Source organism: Scyliorhinus canicula, chromosome 7 (assembly GCF_902713615.1).
Source record: "Scyliorhinus canicula chromosome 7, sScyCan1.1, whole genome shotgun sequence".
In the NCBI taxonomy this organism is placed as follows: domain Eukaryota; kingdom Metazoa; phylum Chordata; class Chondrichthyes; order Carcharhiniformes; family Scyliorhinidae; genus Scyliorhinus; species Scyliorhinus canicula.
In genome coordinates, this window is record NC_052152.1 from 10,719,029 (window position 1) to 10,736,957 (window position 17,929).

At 44.3% G+C, this 17,929-nt stretch overlaps 1 protein-coding gene and 1 non-coding gene across 2 annotated transcripts in view; one reads left to right on the forward strand and one right to left on the reverse strand.

The window, feature by feature from the left end:
• The window catches only part of LOC119968632 (E3 ubiquitin/ISG15 ligase TRIM25-like), a 162,555-nt gene that overhangs the window by 121,280 nt on the left and 23,346 nt on the right, over positions 1-17,929 (forward strand). The window contains exons 16-19 of the mRNA XM_038801254.1: positions 5,838-5,860; positions 7,168-7,391; positions 14,240-14,359; positions 14,582-14,731. Coding sequence (XP_038657182.1) covers positions 5,838-5,860; positions 7,168-7,391; positions 14,240-14,359; positions 14,582-14,731 — 517 coding nt within the window. The remainder of the gene's footprint in view (positions 1-5,837; positions 5,861-7,167; positions 7,392-14,239; positions 14,360-14,581; positions 14,732-17,929) is intronic.
• Positions 4,098-4,297, reverse strand: LOC119969797. The gene has a single exon (XR_005461471.1). It is a non-coding gene; the product is annotated as a U2 spliceosomal RNA (small nuclear RNA).

The window sequence follows — 17,929 nt, forward strand, 5'->3', positions numbered from 1 at the left end:
GATTAGTGGGAGACTAGAGGACTGGGAAATCTTTAGGGGGCAATAGAAAGCTACTAAAAAAGCTATAAAGAAGAGTAAAATAGATTATGAGAGTAAACTTGCCCAGAATATAAAAACAGATAGTAAAGGTTTCTGCAAATATATAAAACAAAGCAGAGTGGCTATGGTAAATATTGGTCCTTTAGAGGATGAGAAGGGAGATTTAATAATGTGAGATGAGGAAATGGCTGAGGAACTGAACAGGTTTTTTGGGTTGGTCTTCACAATGGAAGACACAAATAACATGCCAGTGACTGATAGAAATGAGGCTATGACAGGTGAGGACCTTGAGATGATTGTTATCACTAAGGAGGTAGTGATGGGCAAGCTTATGGGGCTAAAGGTAGGCAAGTCTCCTGGCCCTGATGGAATGCATCCCAGAGTGCTAAAAGAGATGGCGAGTGAAATTGCAAATGCACAAGTGATAATTTACCAAAATTCACTAGACTCTGGGGTGGTCCCGGCGGATTGGAATAAGGCAAACGTGACACCAGTGTTTAAAAAAGGAGGTAGGCAGAAAGCGGGTAATTATAGGCCAGTGAGCTTAACTTCGGTAGTAGGGAAAATGCTGGAATCTATCATCAAATAAGAAATAGTGAGGCATCTGGATGGAAATTGTCCCATTGGGCAGACACAGCATGGGTTCATAAAGGGCAGGTCATGCCTAACTAATTTAGTGGAATTTTTTGAGGACATTACCAGAGCGGTAGATAACGGGGAGCGAATGGATGTGGTATATCTGGATTTCCAGAAAGCCTTTGACAAGGTGCCACACAAAAGGTTGCTGCATAAGATAAAGATGCATGGCATTAAGGGTAAAGTAGAAGCATGGATAGAGGATTGGTTAATTAATAGAAAGCAAAGAGTGGGGATTAATGTGTGTTTCTCTGGTTGGCAATCAGTAGCTAGTGATGTCCCTCAGGGATCAGTGTTGGGCCCACAATTGTTCACAATTGACATAGATGATTTGGAGTTGGGAACCAAGGGCAATGTGTCCAGGTTTGCAGACGACAGTAAGATGAGTGGTAAAGCAAAAAAGTACAGAGGATACTGGAAGTCTACAGAGGGATTTGGATAGGTTAAGTGAATGGGCTAGGGTCTGGCAGATGGAATACAATGTTGACAAATGTGAGGTTATCCATTTTGGTTGGAATAACAGCAAATGGGATGATTATTTAAATGATAAAATATTCAAACATACTGCTGTGCAGAGAGACCTGGGTCTGCTCATGCATGAGTCGCAAAATGTTGGTTTACAGTGCAACAGGTGATTAAGAAGGCAAATGGAATTTTGTCCTTCATTGCTAGAGGGATGGAGTTGAAGACTAGGGAAGTTATGCTGCAATTGTATAAGGTGTTAGTGAGGCCACACCTGGAGTATTGTGTTCAGTTTTCGTCTCCTTACTTGAGAAAGGACGTACTGGGGCTCGAGGGTGTGCAGAGGAGATTCACTAGGTTAATCCCAGAGTTGAAGGGGTTGGATTACGATGAGAGTTTGAGTAGACTGGGACTGTACTCATTGGAATTTAGAAGGATGAGGGGGATCTTATAGAAACATATAAAATTATGAAGGGAACAGATAGGATAGATGCGGGCAGTTGTTTCCACTGGCGTGTGAAAGCAGAACTAGGGGGCATAGTTTAAGAGGAACTTCTTCACCCAAAGGGTTGTGAATCTATGGAATTCCTTGCCCAGTGAAGCAATTGAGGCTCCTTCAGTAAATGTTTTTAAGATAAAGATAGATAGCTTTTTGAAGAATAAAGGGATTAAGGGTTATGGTGTTCGGGCCGGAAAGTGGAGCTGAGTCCACAAAAGATCAGCCATGATCTCATTGAATGGCGGTGCAGGCTCGAGGGGCCATATAGCCTACTCCTGCTCCTAGTTCTTATGTTCTTATGTTCTTATAAGCCAATACTCTCAACTCTGGAATCAACCTAGTGAATCTCCTCTGTACCCTCGAGCGCCAGTACATCCTTTCTCAAGTAAGGTGACCAAAACAGTACTCCAGGTGTGGCCTCACCAGCACCCTATACAGCTGCAACATAACCTCCCTGTTTTTAAACTCCATCCCTCTAGCAATGAAGGACAAAATTCCAATTACCTTCCTAATTACTTGCTACACCTACAAACTACCTTTTTACGATTCATGCACAAGGACATCCAGGTCCCTCTGCACAGCAGTGTGCTGCAATTGTTTACCATTTAAATAATGGTCCATTTTGTTGTTATTCTTACCAAAATGGATGACCTCACATTTACCAACATTGTACTCCATCGGCCAGACCCTTGCCCACTCACTTAAACTATCTGTATCCCTCTGCAGACTTTCAGTGTCCTCTGTACAATTTTTGCTCTACCACTCATCTTAGAGCCATCTGCAAACTTTGACACATTAGAACAGTGTTTTTCAAACTTTTTTTCCGGGGACCCATTTTTACCAATTGGCCAACCTTCGTGACCCAACCCGCCGACTTTCGCGACCCAAGCCAGCCGACCTTTGCAACCCACGTCGGCCGACCTTCGCGACCCACGATGACCGACCTTCGCGACCCACCATTTTCTCTTACCCTGTTTGTTGCTGAAAAAATGGAGGAAATGCTTTTGGGTCCCTTTGGCCCTCGTACGCGCTCCTACAATGGAACCTGTTGGATGAAGGTGAAGCCTTCCCGTGTCGGAAAGTATGGAGTCTCCATCTGTCCAAAGTTAAGCTCCACAGCACAATTGTGGCACAAAACATGCAGAAATAAGGCTCTGTGAGCGAGACTGTCTTTCCCAATCTTAAATGCGACACCCAGGTCCTGACCATTCTTGGAGTAAGAGACTTCCACTTCATCAGCATCAAAGTTCAGAAAGCAACCAATCGCATCATTCTCCCCGAACATTTTGCAGCCGGCTTTTAACTATGCCGGCTGTGAGCGGCCTTCAAAAAGGCTGCGAGAAAATAAAGAAAATGCGTACAAAAGTGTAAACAAAAACGCAACATAAATAAAATCTCAAGATATATCTGTGGCCATATCTCTGTCGATTCTGAGCTGTTTGTATCCATAAGGAAATTGCAAACGAGTTTTGCTGCTGAATGCACCCAAGGTGTTCACTAATTAACAATCCTTTATCCGGAGCTATTAACTTTGCCCTAGTTTTGTTTTGCTGTAAAATGATCTTTGAAAGCGCACTGGTCAAACTCTTGAGTGTGTTTCAGCCCCATTAGCTTGCCCATCACTACCTCCTTAGTGATAAAGGTTGTTTCTAGGTCCTAACCTGCCATAGCCTCCTTGCCATCAATTATTGGAATGTTATTTGTGTCATCTCCTGTGAAGACCGACACAAAATACCTGTTCAATGCCTCAGCTATTTCCTCATTTCCCATTATTAAATGTCCCTTCTTGTCCTCTAAAGGACCAATGTTTACCTGAGCCACTCTTTTTTGTTTTATATATTTGCAGAACCATTTGCTATCTGTTTTTATATTCCGAGCTAGTTTACCCTCATAATCTATGCTACTTTTCTTTATATCTTTTTTCATGGCTTTCTAATGACCTGTAAAGATTTTCCAATCCCCTGGTTTCCCACTAATCTTTGCCACTCTGTATGCATTTTCTTTCAGTTTGATTTCCTCCTTTATTTCCTTAGATATCATAGCTGATTATCAATTTTTCTACATTCCTTCCTTTTCACTGGTATATACTTTTGCTGAGCACTGTGAAACATCGCTTTGAAAGTCCTCTACTGTTCCTCAATTGTTCCACCACAAAGACTTTGCTCCCAGTCTACCTTAGCCAACTCCTCCGTCATTCCATTGTAGTTTCTTTTGTTTAAACATAAGACACTGGTATTGGATTTTACCTTCTCACCCTCCATCTGTAGTTCAAATTCAACCATACTGTGATCGCTCCTTCCGAGAGGATCCGTAACTATGAGATCATTAATTATTCCTGTCTCATTACACAGGACCAGATCTAGGATAACTTGCTCCCTCATAGGTTCCATCACATACTGTTTGAGGAAACTGTCGCGGATACATTCTATGAACCCCTCCTCAAGGCTGCCTTGACTTTTTTTTAAATTACTTTTTCTGAGTTACAAAGCCAGAGCTCAGAATGTGGACAGGAGCAAACCCCTAATCCAGCTCCTTGCCTGCTCCCAAAACCAATTCAAATTGAATCCAATTAATGGTCTCCACAAGAGAGACATACCAGATCTGAGCTAAAAGGCAGAGCAGATACTATACTTGATCTTAGCAAAAAGGCCGAGAAGTGATAAGGCTGCCTTGACTGACCTGGTTTGACCAATCGACATGTAGATTAAAATCCCCCATGATAATTGCCGTTCCATTTTTGCATGCATCAGTGTTTTTATGCCCGTCCTCCCGTGATGTTATTATTTGGTGGCCTATAGACCACGCCTATCAGTGACTTTTTCTCCTTACTATTTCTAATTTCCACCCAAATGGATTCAACCTTTTTCTCCACAGAACCTATATCATCTCTCACTAGCGCCCTGATGTCATCCTTAAATATCAGACCTACCCCTTACCTTTGTGCCTGTCCTTCAGAATAGTCTGATGTCCCTGGATATTTAACTCCCAGTGGTGCCCCCCAGCAACCATGTCTCTGTACTGACCACTAAATGATACTCATTCGCGATGATTTGTGCCGTCAACCCATTTACCTTTTGCCTTGTTCTGGCGTTATTATGTTGTGTGCAGTCCAGGTTGGGACTTGAATTATGCTTTACATAGTTTACATTGATAAGTTGAACTCTCTTGGTGGAATCCACTGTGACCACGAAAGAGAATAATATGGGCAGAGATGTTGATTTGATTTTAGTGTCACATGTATCGAAGTACAGTTAAAAGTATGTTTCTGCAGCCAAAGGAACAAACATAGTAGACAAAAAGAATAATCAGCAGAGTCCATTGACAGATGGTACATCGACAAACAGTGATTGGTTACAGTACGGAATAAGGGGCCAAGCAAAGCAAATACATGAGCAAGAGCAGCATAGGGTGTTGTGAATAGTGTTCTTACAGGGAACAGATCAGTCTGAGGGGAGTCGTTGAGGAGTCAGGTAGCTGTGGGGAAGAAGCTGTTCCTATGTCTGGATGTGTGGGTCTTCAGACTTCTGTACCTTCTGCCGGATGGAAGGGTCTGGAAGAAGACAATGCCTGGGTGGGAGGGGTCTCTGATAATGCTGTCTGCCTTCCTGAGGCAGCGGGAGGTGTAGACAGAATCAATGTGGGGGTGGCAAGCTTGTGTCATGCGTTGGGCTGAGTTCACCACACTCTGCAGTTTCTTGTGATCTTGGGCTGAGGAGGGAAAGGAACAATAACGTACCACACTCATCGAGAATATTGGTCATGACTTTGTTAGAGCAGCTTCGGTGATGAAGGGGATACCAGGCCCAAAAAGATAAGGCCTGAAAATTACTTTAAATTATAAAAGTGACTACATTTTGGACTTAATCTTCAGTGAGAAATGAATACAGGAATTATCGAGTAGAAAGCACTTGCATCATTTCAAAACCAATTAGTTGTTGCAGCTTAAGGGCCTTCCTGATTAAACAAGCTAAGGTGGGGAATGGCCTGTCCTGATACTAGCTTGTGATTCTGTGTTGAACAAGGCTGTTGCTGGGGCACCTCTTTGCTGCCCAAGCATTATTGTTGGAGTTGCCTCAGAGCGAAATGTTCTTTATTCCATGACAGTGACTCACTCTGTTCTTCTCAATTCTTTGAGCTGAAGCTCATTTGCTTTGTTTCATTTCATTGTATGCTGATCAGTCTTCTCTCATTTTATCCACAGAATTCAGAGGAGCTCACTTCCAAGTAAGTTTCTTTCAGTCATAGGCTAAATGCTGCTGGTGAGAATCCATATTCGTATCTGAGAGAAGAGTGAAAGGTTGGGAGGACGTTTTATAAACCGTTCACGATAATGCATTTGAAAGCCCTGGTTTGAAGCGTCGGTAAAATTATAGAACCGTAGAATCTCTACAGTGCAGAAGGAGGCCATTTGGTCCATCGAATCTGCACCGACCCTTCGAAAGGGCACTCCACCCAGACCCATGCCTTTACGCTATCGCTGTAACCACACCTAACCTTTTTGGACACTAAGGGCAGTTTAGCATGGCCAATCCACCTAACCTGCACATCTTTGGACTGTGGGAGGAAACCGGAGCACCCGGAGGAAACCCACGCAGACACGGAGAGAACGTGCAAACTTCACACAGTGAGAACATTTCAATGTGACTCAGCTGGTGGTCTCTTGGCTCCGAGTACTGCTGGGACGAGATTCTAGTTGGGGAATCAGCTCATTACCCACATTGCAAAGCTTAACCATTTGGTGCAGCACTGATGGACTGCAGCATTGTCAGAGGAACTGTCTTCCAGATCAGATGTTAATCTGAGTAATGACACATCATTCAATTGTGAAACAGAGAACATAGAACATAGAACAGTACAGCACAGAACAGGCCCTTCGGCCCTCGATGTTGTGCCGAGCAATGACCACCCTACTCAAACCCACGTATCCACCCTATACCCGTAACCCAATAACCCCCCCCTTACTTAACCTTACTTTTTAGGACACTACGGGCAATTTAGCATGGCCAATCCACCTAACCCGCACATCTTTGGACTGTGGGAGGAAACCGGAGCACCCGGAGGAAACCCACGCACACACGGGGAGGACGTGCAGACTCCGCACAGACAGTGACCCAGCCGGGAACCGAACCTGGGACCCTGGAGCTGTGAAGCATTTATGCTAACCACCATGCTACCATGCTGCCCAAGAGAAATTATGTAATCCCCCCAAACCCCCAGAAATTCCACAATTTTAAGATACGCGTGAGGACATTCCTTCATGAGGTTTTGCTCAGCTCCTTCCTGCAGAGAGGTAGGGAGCTGGGAAATTTCCCAACACGTGTTACCCACCTCAGGGAGTGACAATCCAGGCTGTATCTGGAAATCATTGTGACTGGTGGAATCGCTGCAGATTTCTGGATTGTGACCTTTTCAGGATGATTCGCTGGCCAATTTCAGACAGAGCATTTGTCTTTGCAGTAATCACCTGTTAACGGTATTACTTCTTTCTGAAATCTCCATGGATTAAAGCATTGCCTTCTCTGCCATTACAGAATTATTGAGAGTCAGAAAATCAAAGAACCGGATACTCCAGAGCTCGCCTTGAATCTGTCCAATGTATCTCAGCTTGCCATAAAGAAGATGGAGGAAATGAAACAGCACGACTTGGCGATTGTGGAAGTGATAGGATCATATGACCGTTCAGTGGGCAGGAAAGAATCAGCTGGTGCGACTCCGCCACAGGGAAAACCAGCAACCCCACCCCCTCCTCAAACAAGTACGACAGTGCCGTTTCAGTTTAAAACATGGAAATAACTCTTTGAGAAGTTCAAAGAAAACTTTGAGGCAAATGTAGTCAGACACAGTTGCACAGGGCGCGATTCTCTGCAAATGCGGAGAGTCGTGAAGGCTGCCGTGAAACCGGCCGTGTTTCACGGCAGCCTCTGCGCCCCCTCCCGTGACCCGATTCTGCTCCCCGGTCGGGGCTAGTAGCGGGGCCCCGTGAACCTCGGCATTGCAGGCTTAGCGAACTCCGGTAAGCCCGTGCGCCAAAGTTAATGGCGGCTGACGCGTACGATGACGTCAGCCGCGCATGCACGGATTGGACGGCTCCAACCCGCGCATGCGCGGATGACATCATCACGCATATGCGTGAAACCCGCGCATGCGCGGGCCGGTATGCCCCTCCCTCAGCCGCCCCGCGGACTGATCCAGCGGGGCGGCGGAGGAACAAAGAGTGCGCGGGGTTCGGACCCGCTGCCCGCGATCGGTGCCCATCGATAGTGGGCCCATGGCACCCTTGGCACAACCGTGGTGCGGCCATGCCAATCGGTGCCATGGTTCCCCAGAACGGCACTTTGCGGCCGTTTTCACGAACGGTGAGAGCAGGTGTGTTGCCCTTCGTGAAAACGGCCGTAAAGGCCTGGGAACTCGGCCCATCAGCTAGGGGAGAATCGCTGCTCACTGTAAAAAAACAGCGAGCAGCGATTCGTGTCGGGGGGTGGCTGTGGGGGGGGGAGGGGGGGGTGTGAGAGAATAGCGGGAGGTCGGGAAAAATGTCGGGAAGGCCCTCCCGCTATTCTCCGACCCGTCGTGGGGGGCGGAGAATCGCGCCCACAGTCTGTGAAAGACAGTCACAGAGCTGAGAATTTATATGGAATGATATCAATGATCTGTAATCAAATTTACCGTAAACATTGCTGATTCCATTCAATCTCCTGAGTAAATATTCGTGATCCCCACCTAAAACGAATGAGTAGTTGAATATTCATCTGCCCTTGTTCTAATTACTTATCCTCTTTTCACTGCCTTCTACATACTCCAGTATGCGGCCCTTCTGAGTGTCAGACGCACGGTGAAACAGTTGGGTCACGCTGCCCGGTATATTCCTGTGTTTTGTACTTTTTCCCCTTTGTCATTAGATTATATAATTTACCTTTTTAACTGGGTGTCGGGATATATCACAAACATTTTTTTCATATTTCATATGAGTTGAAGTGAATTATAATTTCTATAAGCAGACCTACAATTCCTACAGTCTGACATTTATGACATTACATGGGGCACAGAGTTAACCATGCGAGAGATACTATTACATTCCAGACAATGTATTGCCCAATAGTTATCACCGCCTATGCCAGGATGGAGTAAACACCAACCCCAGTATTCAGGCTAAATCTAGTTGTCATATCCATTTACAAAACTACAATTATAAATAAACACCGGTAGCGAGTATAATACTTTGCTTCTAAAGTTGAGTCTCGAATGGTGTGCTGCAGTGGTAGGGTGAAAGATACAATTGAACAAGTGGGAAATATTTCACAAAATGTAGGGAAACCTTGTTTGATGTTCCAAACAATAGAACATAGAACATAGAACAGTACAGCACAGAACAGGCCCTTCGGCCCTCAATGTTGTGCCAAGCCATGATCACCCTACTCAAACCCACGTATCCACACTATACCCGTAACCCAACAACTCCCCCCTTAACCTTACTTTTATTAGGACACTACGGGCAATTTAGCGTGGCCAATCCACCTAACCCGCACATCTTTGGACTGTGGGAGGAAACCGGAGCACCCGGAGGAAACCCACGCACACAGGGGGAGGACGTGCGGACTCCACACAGACAGTGACCCAGCCGGGAATCGAACCTGGGACCCTGGAGCTGTGAAGCATTTATGCTAACCACCATGCTACCCTGCTGCCCTCATGATAGGGTGAATTTGAACCAAGCTAAAGGGAAAGACGTCAAGGGTTCCAACCTTGGCATTACTTCTGGTGCTCACACAAGCTAATATTAAACAATCAACATCACGGAAATTGTGACAGTCCTTTTGTCACCACACTAAGAAACATTAGATTACAATCTGACAATAATATCAAAGTTGTATTTGCATGTTCGCATAGCCAAGGCATGGATTCTTAAGGTTTACACAAACCAATTCTGTCACAACTGGAATGTAGTGTATGACTGAGGGAAGTGTCATTCAATCCCACTTTTTAAGGTCACTACAGATAAAGCTATACATAGAGATTCCTTAAGTAGCATTATTTAATAACATCTCTGACAACACAACTTAAACAATCATGATTCCAATAAGCACTATATCCCATGCTACTAAATGACAAGAGTCTAAATTATGATTGAAACAATTGTAAACAAACTTCAACTTTAGCAATGCGTAGTTACAGAATTCTGACACCTTATTCCATGTTTAAGATTACTGTATGGTTCAGAAGATAATTTACAGTCCATATGTTGCTGATATGTTTCCAGTATTTGGCTCTTCCTTTAGAATGCGTGTGTGGAATTCTCAGCTTCTCCTCTGGGAATATTGTAGGTGAGTCTCCAGCCGGGGCCATTGTCTACTTTCTTTGTTGAGTTCTGTTTCTGGATTCATTTACCTACTCCTAATGTTGTGAAGGAATGAGGGTCAAATAATATAAAATATGGGCAGCATGGTGGCATAGTGGTTAGCACTGCTGCCTCACAGAGCCAGGGACCCGGGTTCAATTCCAGTCTTGGGTGACTGGAGTTTGCACTTTATCCCCATGTCTTTGTGGGTTTCCTCCGGGTGCTCCTGTTTCCTCCCACAGTCCAGAGATGAGCAGATTAGGTGGATTGGCCATGATAAATTGTCCCTTCATGTCCAAAGATGTGCAGCTTAGGTGGGTTTACGGGGATAGGGCGGGGAGTGGGCTTGGGTAAGATGCTCTTTCAGAGCTTTGGCGCAGACTGAATGGGTGGAAATGTCTCCTTCTGCACTGTAGGAATTCTATGTTCTAATTAATACAAGAATATGAGGTGAAAAGTTAGGTTATAAATATCTCAACCCCAACGCGAATCTTCACATTCATTGGATTCTCATCGATTGAATTCTGACCTTTTTCTGACCCTAGCGATTCCCACATATACAGTATTCCTTTACTATTTTATGGATATCCTCGTGTTGTTTGAAATATTGTATCTGTAAGAAGTAAAGTCTAAATATGATTTTCTAATGTAAATAAGATCAAGCTATCTTTTCCTTTTGGGATTTATCGAGCCTGCAATTTTTGCCTTTTGTAGAGCCATCACAATTGAATGTTGTCTTATTAGAATAAACTTTTGTGTGTTTTAAACTTGTATCATCCTATTTATACTTCCGTATCAAAGACTCACAAGTTATTTTGGGAAAGAAGGTTGATTGAGTAGTTTCACTCAAACCCTCATAATATTTGGGAAATTGGAATCTATTTAAGAAATAGGTGTAAAACCCTTAAAAAGGAGAAAGTAATACTAATTTCAAACCATCATTGAGATGTCAGGGAGGACTCATAACTCCCTGCGCCTGACCTTTTTCTGACCCTAGCGATTCCCACATATATTACTTTAATATTTGATGGATATCCTCTGGGTCTGGCTCCCTGCGCCTGAAGTTGAGGGGAATTAAACAGAAGATACATCAGCTGCGGGATTCTCCATCGGCGGGATCCTTTGCTTTTCCGGCAGCGCACACACATCCGCGGGTTTCCCAACGGCATGGGATGGCCACAATGCAAAACACCATTGGCCGGCTGCCAGAACAGAGGATCCACTGCCAGCGGGGGCGCACCATGCCTGAAAACGGGCCTGGTGGGACAGGGAATCCCACCCCAGACCTTTGTTGAAAATTGGGGTAAATTAAGATTTTTTAAAATTAAATTGGTATAAAAAGAAATAAAACAAGGAGCTAGCTGCAGAATACAAATTAACATATCAGTGAGAAAACAAGAGTTTACCTAGTTGACGAGAGGAAAACAATGCAGGGTATAGAAAAGGTAACTTCAAAGTGCAGAGACGAGGAAGTTTGCATGTATATGCAAAAACCTTGAGAAGGTGGTGGTGAGCTACCTTCTTGAACTGAAGCAGTCCATGTGGTTTAGGTACACCCAACGTGCTGTTAGGGAGGAAGTTCCAGAATTTTGCCACAGCTACTATCAGCCACACCTGGCTGTAGAAACAATCTCCCAAAAACAAGACATTGTTAACCAGACAGTTGGCAAGGATCAAAACTCGAACAGAGCAGATTTTGCCTTCACTGAAACGGTTTTCCTAAACATGGCCACATAACCTGTGCGTAGTAATTATTTGCTGGATTTAGCTCAGAGAGTTATATAAAATTAGATTTTGTTTGTGAACAAAGCGGTGTATCAGAGTTCAAGGAATGTATGTAGTTGGAATGAAGGGGCAGTTTCCTGTAATACTGTGTGTATTTAGCTACCATTGTACTGAAGTGGATTTGCTGTTAGAAGTAGAGCGGAAGCTTTGTTTAAAAGTATTATTTGGAAAACCTGGTCTGGAGTTCAGACTGCAAACCAAGAAAAGAAAAAGCATACTTAGGAGAGACTATTTTAAAGAATGTTTAGAACTGTTCCCTGGAGCGGAGTTTGGAAACTCTCCTGTGACACTTATTTGTGGGGGTTCTGAGGAAAAATTCACAGATATTAACTTGGGTTCAAGGCAGGGTGTGTATATTTGACCGTCATCTTGTGTGCTTATAAGTGTAGTATATTATAGTATTTCTTGTGTGTTTTTTTTCCTTTGACTTTAATAAATGTTCTTTATTAATTGTTTACAGAATGACTGGGATATTCCTCCCTGGTTCACAGGTTTTTCTCACCGAATACCTCGTTGAAAATGTACACCACTAAGAACCTGTGTTCCAAGTTACCCTTTTGGGTTCTGGGATACACTCACATTTAACATCAGCAGGGTTTCTTAACACCTTGAATAACCCGAATAGGCTGTGGCGACTAGGGGCTTTTCACAGTAACTTCATTTGAAGCCTACTTGTGACAATAAGCGATTTTCATTTCATTCATTTCATTTCAACTTCAAATATTAAAAAAGATTGTAATACAATGTTACTTCTTTACATTATTACCCAGGAGCTTCGGTCCAAAGCCAAGGAATTGATGTGATCCCAGTTGATGTTTTAACTGGACAGGAAGATCCCAGAATGGAGCCCCTACTCAACATATCATAACTATTTATTAATTTTATAAAACATAGAGGAACATTAGTATAACCAGCATGGAAAATTGGATTATAATCCAATGCTCCTTTGCTCCCCAATTAGTTTAACGAATACACACAGATTTAAAGGTTAACATGGATTACAAACTACATCTTAAGCTAAATTGGTCTCATTAACACAAAAGGTCCCTTGTAAGCACACAAGATGACGGTCAAATATACACACCCTGCCTTGAACCCAAGTTAATATCTGTGAATTTTTCCTCAGAACCCCCACAAATAAGTGTCACAGGAGAGTTTCCAAACTCCGCTCCAGGGAACAGTTCTAAACATTCTTTAAAATAGTCTCTCCTAAGTATGCTTTTTCTTTTCTTGGTTTGCAGTCTGAACTCCAGACCAGGTTTTCCAAATAATGCTTTTAAACAAAGCTTCCGCTCTACTTCTAACAGCAAATCCAGTCCAGGATTTTACACCAACCCCTTTCCGATTTCTATGTCTTGACTGCTGTGCAAACATTTATATTTGCTTTAACTCTTGATTTCTGGATTGTATTAAAATGGCATCGGGTGTTTGTTTTAGCTCTGAAGGCTCCACTCCCACTTCAAGACCGGTCACTGCAATTGTCGCCTTAACTCAGAATATATCGTTTACTCTTCCTTGAATTCTTCTGAACCATACCTTGGTCTGAACTCCAGACCTCTAGGACACTTCTCTCCAGTTCTCTAGTTGCCTTAACTATCTATAATTTAGATTTCCGGCATCTATTTTCCTAACCATTAGTCCATAGTATAGCTTTTCTTGTAGCAAAGCTGAGAGAGATGTTCCCTCTCTCGCCTTCTAAATCAACTGCTGCGAGCAGAGCTATGAGAGCTGCCTTCTCTTTCACTACCTATCATCAACTGCAATCAAATCAGCTAAACTAAAACTGAAAGTTTCTTTACCCGACAAGGCCCTGGTTGCTAAGCAACCACTGCTGATTTATTTTTTTCTGACATTGCCCTCTCTAAGCACAATAGAAACACAGTTAGAACTTAACCAGCCCCAACACATACAGACACCTTTGTCCAGCATGACTGTAACTATAGATTTTACCTCTCCAGACACAGAAATACTAAATTAAATCAATTTAAAGCTATACCTTGTTTCAAATGTTCAAATATCAATGCAAATATTAATCCCTTAAAACTACATTTGTTTTCTTAACACAATGTACCTTTAGGAGCTCCCAGCTGCTGAGCAGTGGCAGCAATGATATTATGTCTGTGGACTGGGGTATCGACATCTCCTAAATTGCACTGACTGACTCCCAGTCTGCCCTCAGTTCATATTCAGCTGATAGCTCTCATTACAGCATAACCAGCAGAAGTACATATTGAATCATAGAATGGATACTGCACAGAAGGAGGGCAGTCGGCCTGTTGTATCCATGCTGGTTCTCTGCAGGAGCTTAGTTCTACTGCTCCAGCTTTTCCCTGTAGCCCTGCAATTGTTTTTGATTCAGATAATTGCCCAGTTCTCTTTTGAAAGTCGCGCTTGAATCTACCTCCAGCATGAATCTTGTTTTTTTCAGCCCTGTGTACACCATCTCTCCATTATTGCTAGTATTCGTTAAATTTTATTTCCAGCACCATCTTCCATGGGCAGCATCTTGAAAGAGACAATATCAAGTGAACCTCAGGCAATATCTCTAAATGCCACGACTACAGAACTGCATGGTTGCTTCCCATCTCAACAGAGCTATTCAGGTGGGTAAACTGGAAACTTTTACACTAGGAGACTCAAAAATAGTAAAATATAGGGACCACCAACAGCGGGATCACATGTTATGGATTTGAGAATTTACTTTATTGTCCAACGTACCCAAACAGACTGTCTCGCTATCTGTAGTTCCCATTCTGTCTGTCATTGCCTCGTGCATCAACACCGTCAGTTCTTCGTAATCTTCTTGTTCTATTTCTTATTAACAGTGACAGTTGCCCACCAGAGCGATGGGCCGACAGACACCAGATCCCAATCCTCGACCAGAGAAAGATTAGTGCAACAGGAGGCAAAAGTCAGCCAAGGCGAGAGAAAACAGAAAATACATGCATTGGAAAGATTATCAAGAGTATCCAAAGGTGCGATTATGATACTGAAAGAAAATCACATGGAGCGGGGTTGATTCTATTATACCCACCCTTTATTGTCCTGTGAGGTTTCATTATATCGCCGAGGTTCAGCAAGGGAAAATTGACATGACAGGTGGTGAGACAGTAATGGGAACAGCAGAGAGCGTAAGGTTATATGTGGGAGAATTTATGGGATGAGTTCAGGTTCATGTCCATCCACAAATCTGAGTTGGTATTTTCTGCATAATGCCTAACAAAGTCCTGGAGCTCGCTCAGGAAATGGTGTAAAGAGCAGCATTAACATTGAACCCTCAAGATGATGGCTGGTAAAGTGGAGATGGTGCTGAGTGGGATGTGTATGGCGTATGGTACCACTGCCAAGAATGCCCATCAGAAGACAGCACTGAAGGAAATGGAGGCAGAGACTTTGCAGAATGGAAACACATTAGCTGCAAGTGTTTTTTTTTACAGTTTACTCACTATAGCCTATAAGCTGCTGGATACTTGTACGGCCTTCAGCGACATAATCTACCACCTCCCCCCGCCCCCTCCCGTCCCACTGCGGTGACATGCATCACTGTAGAATCACAAGGGGTTAATGTAAATACATGTAGAGTAGATAGACACTAGAGGGAGCACCAGAGACATGACACACAGACATTCAACCAATAGGTCAGTAAGATAGGACACGACCAATGGGCATTCACGATACACACAGAGGTGACACTGCCACAGGGGGCATTACACCAACCCATATAAAAGGACACAGCACTCATGATCTTCCTCTTTCCAGTGAAGACACTCAGTGAGTACAGACACAGGGTTGATTGAACATCACACCCACCCCGTGGATTGTAGCAGACTGGTTCGTCAGTCTGAGTAGCTATAGAAGGATTAACAATAGAGTCGAATCCGAGTAGGAGAATTGTTAATAGTTTAATAAACGTGTTGAAGTTATCTCCACGTCTGAACCTTCCTTTGTCAGAGTGCACATCAAGGAAGCAGCTTATGCTACGTCGAGAGCATAACAAGACATGGTACCAGTGACTGTTTCAATCCCTATAGTTACAACTGCATAATGCCTAACAAAGCTACCACAAGCATCCGAAGAAATAAAGGCTCCAAATCAGACAACCAAGTGATTTGACCACTTCTTGGTTCCTTACGCACAGGGACACTGAAGGCGTTTACAAAGCAATGCCACCATCAACCTCACCACCTCACCAACCCAAGAAAGACATTCAAACATGATAATTGATGAGTTTTGGACTCATGCATGTGATTTGGACTTATTTTTTAGTGATCACTGTTATCATAACTTGTACATAGCATCACTTATCTACCTGTTTTTGTTCAATTTTCTTTAATACTGTACAGAAAATCTGTAACACGAAAAGAAGGGGGATGTAGTGATATGCATCACTGTAGATACACAAGGGGTTAATGTAAATACATGTAGACTAGATAGACACTAGAGGGAGCACCAGAGACATGCCAAACAGACATTCAACCAATAGGTCTTCCCCCACCACTGGTAGTTCCAGTCTGTCTAGGAACTTTGGTTTTCTCACCCTCATTTCCCTCGGTCCACTCCCCCCCATTGCATTGAGAGAGGAGACAAGCTCTGAAACAAGACAGCACAGTCCCGCTCAAGGCATAACACACATGTGCACAGTTCATGAGTCCATTGTCCTTGTTTGAAGTCTATCCTCTGCTCTTTGTTCTGGTTTTCCCTTCCTTTTCCGTCCCCATGTCTTTCATTACAGTTGCGTGTGCTACTCCCCCAGCTTGTTCGCTCTAACGAACTCATCAGCCACCGCTGGGGTGTTAAAATACAGCTCTTTCCCCTCAAATGTTACCCAGAGTTTGGTCGGGAATAACATCCCAAAATTTACCTTGCTTTTATGCAGTGCTGATTTTGCCTTGTTGAATTCAGCCCTATTTTTGGCCTGGTCCCCCGACCCAATGTCCTGATACACCCTGATGGTCTTCCCTTCCCACGTGCTCTGTTTCATTTGCCAGGCCCACTTTAGGATTCTCTTCCTGTCTTCGAACCGGTGCAGCTTCGCAATTATTGCTCTGGGCTGGTCCCCGGCTTTGGGCTTTGGTCGGAGCGACCTGTGCGCCCTGTCTATTTCCGGTGGGTTTGGGAATACCTCCTTTCCCACTAGCTTGCCCATCATTTGTAGCCTGTTGGGTCTCTGCCCCCTATGCCCTCTGGCAGACCCACTATTTTAATGTTCTGCTGTCTGGACCTATTTTCCTGGTCCTCCACTATCCCTTTTAGGCACCCCTGGACCTTTTGACCTTTGCTTCTAGGGTTATCACCCTGTCGCTCTGGTCCGTGGCGGCCCTCTCCAACTCCAGAATCATTTTTTTCTGCGTCTTCACTTCTCTTTCCCGGCCTTCGATGGTCTGCTGCATTTTGTGCATCGTCTCCTTCATCATTGCTTGGCGCTCCGACCAGAGCACCTCCTTTATGCTGGTCACTGCGTCCTGCTCACTCTCCTCTGCTTGCTCCGCCATCATTTTCCCTTTCAGGCTCGTCTGTACCTCCGTCTCGTCTTTTGGAGTCGTCTGCCTGCGCGTCCGCCGCTCATGTGCCTTACCCTCGCTGCTGCTGCTTGCATCTCGCTGTCCCTTCACCTTGTTGTTTTATTTTCCTCCAGCCATCTGTCTGTCTCTCTTTCTTTCCCCACTGCTGTTCCTTACCATGGGGTTGCTCTCACTTCCCCCCGCTCCTCTGCTCTCGCTGGGTTTGTCCCGGGCTTCGGGTTTCCCTTATTTTTGTTGGGGGAGGGGTGTTGTGGTTGGTTACCTTCCTCCCTTCCTTTCTCTCTTTCCCTGTCTCTTTATTTATTTATTAACTTTTATTTTTCCCCCTTCTCCTTCTCTTTTTTCTCCCCTTCCTTCTCACTGGGTCAGGAGGGTTTGGAAGAGTAGTTTCCTGGTGCGGACCGGAGTCCCTCTTTATCTCGCCGCTCACCACGTGGTCACTGCCGATCCGTTGACAGGGGGGGGGGGGGGGGGGGGAGAGGTTCCCTCTCTCTCTCTCCTTCTCGTTGGCCCCGCTCCCGAGCGCTTGAATCTCAGGCTTCACGGTCCGGGCTACAGCTTCTCTTCTACCAGAAGGAGTTATGACACAGATCCAACATTATCTCGTTGACTGCAGAGCAGGTTTCGGAGCCTGCATGAGCTGAGCCTCCT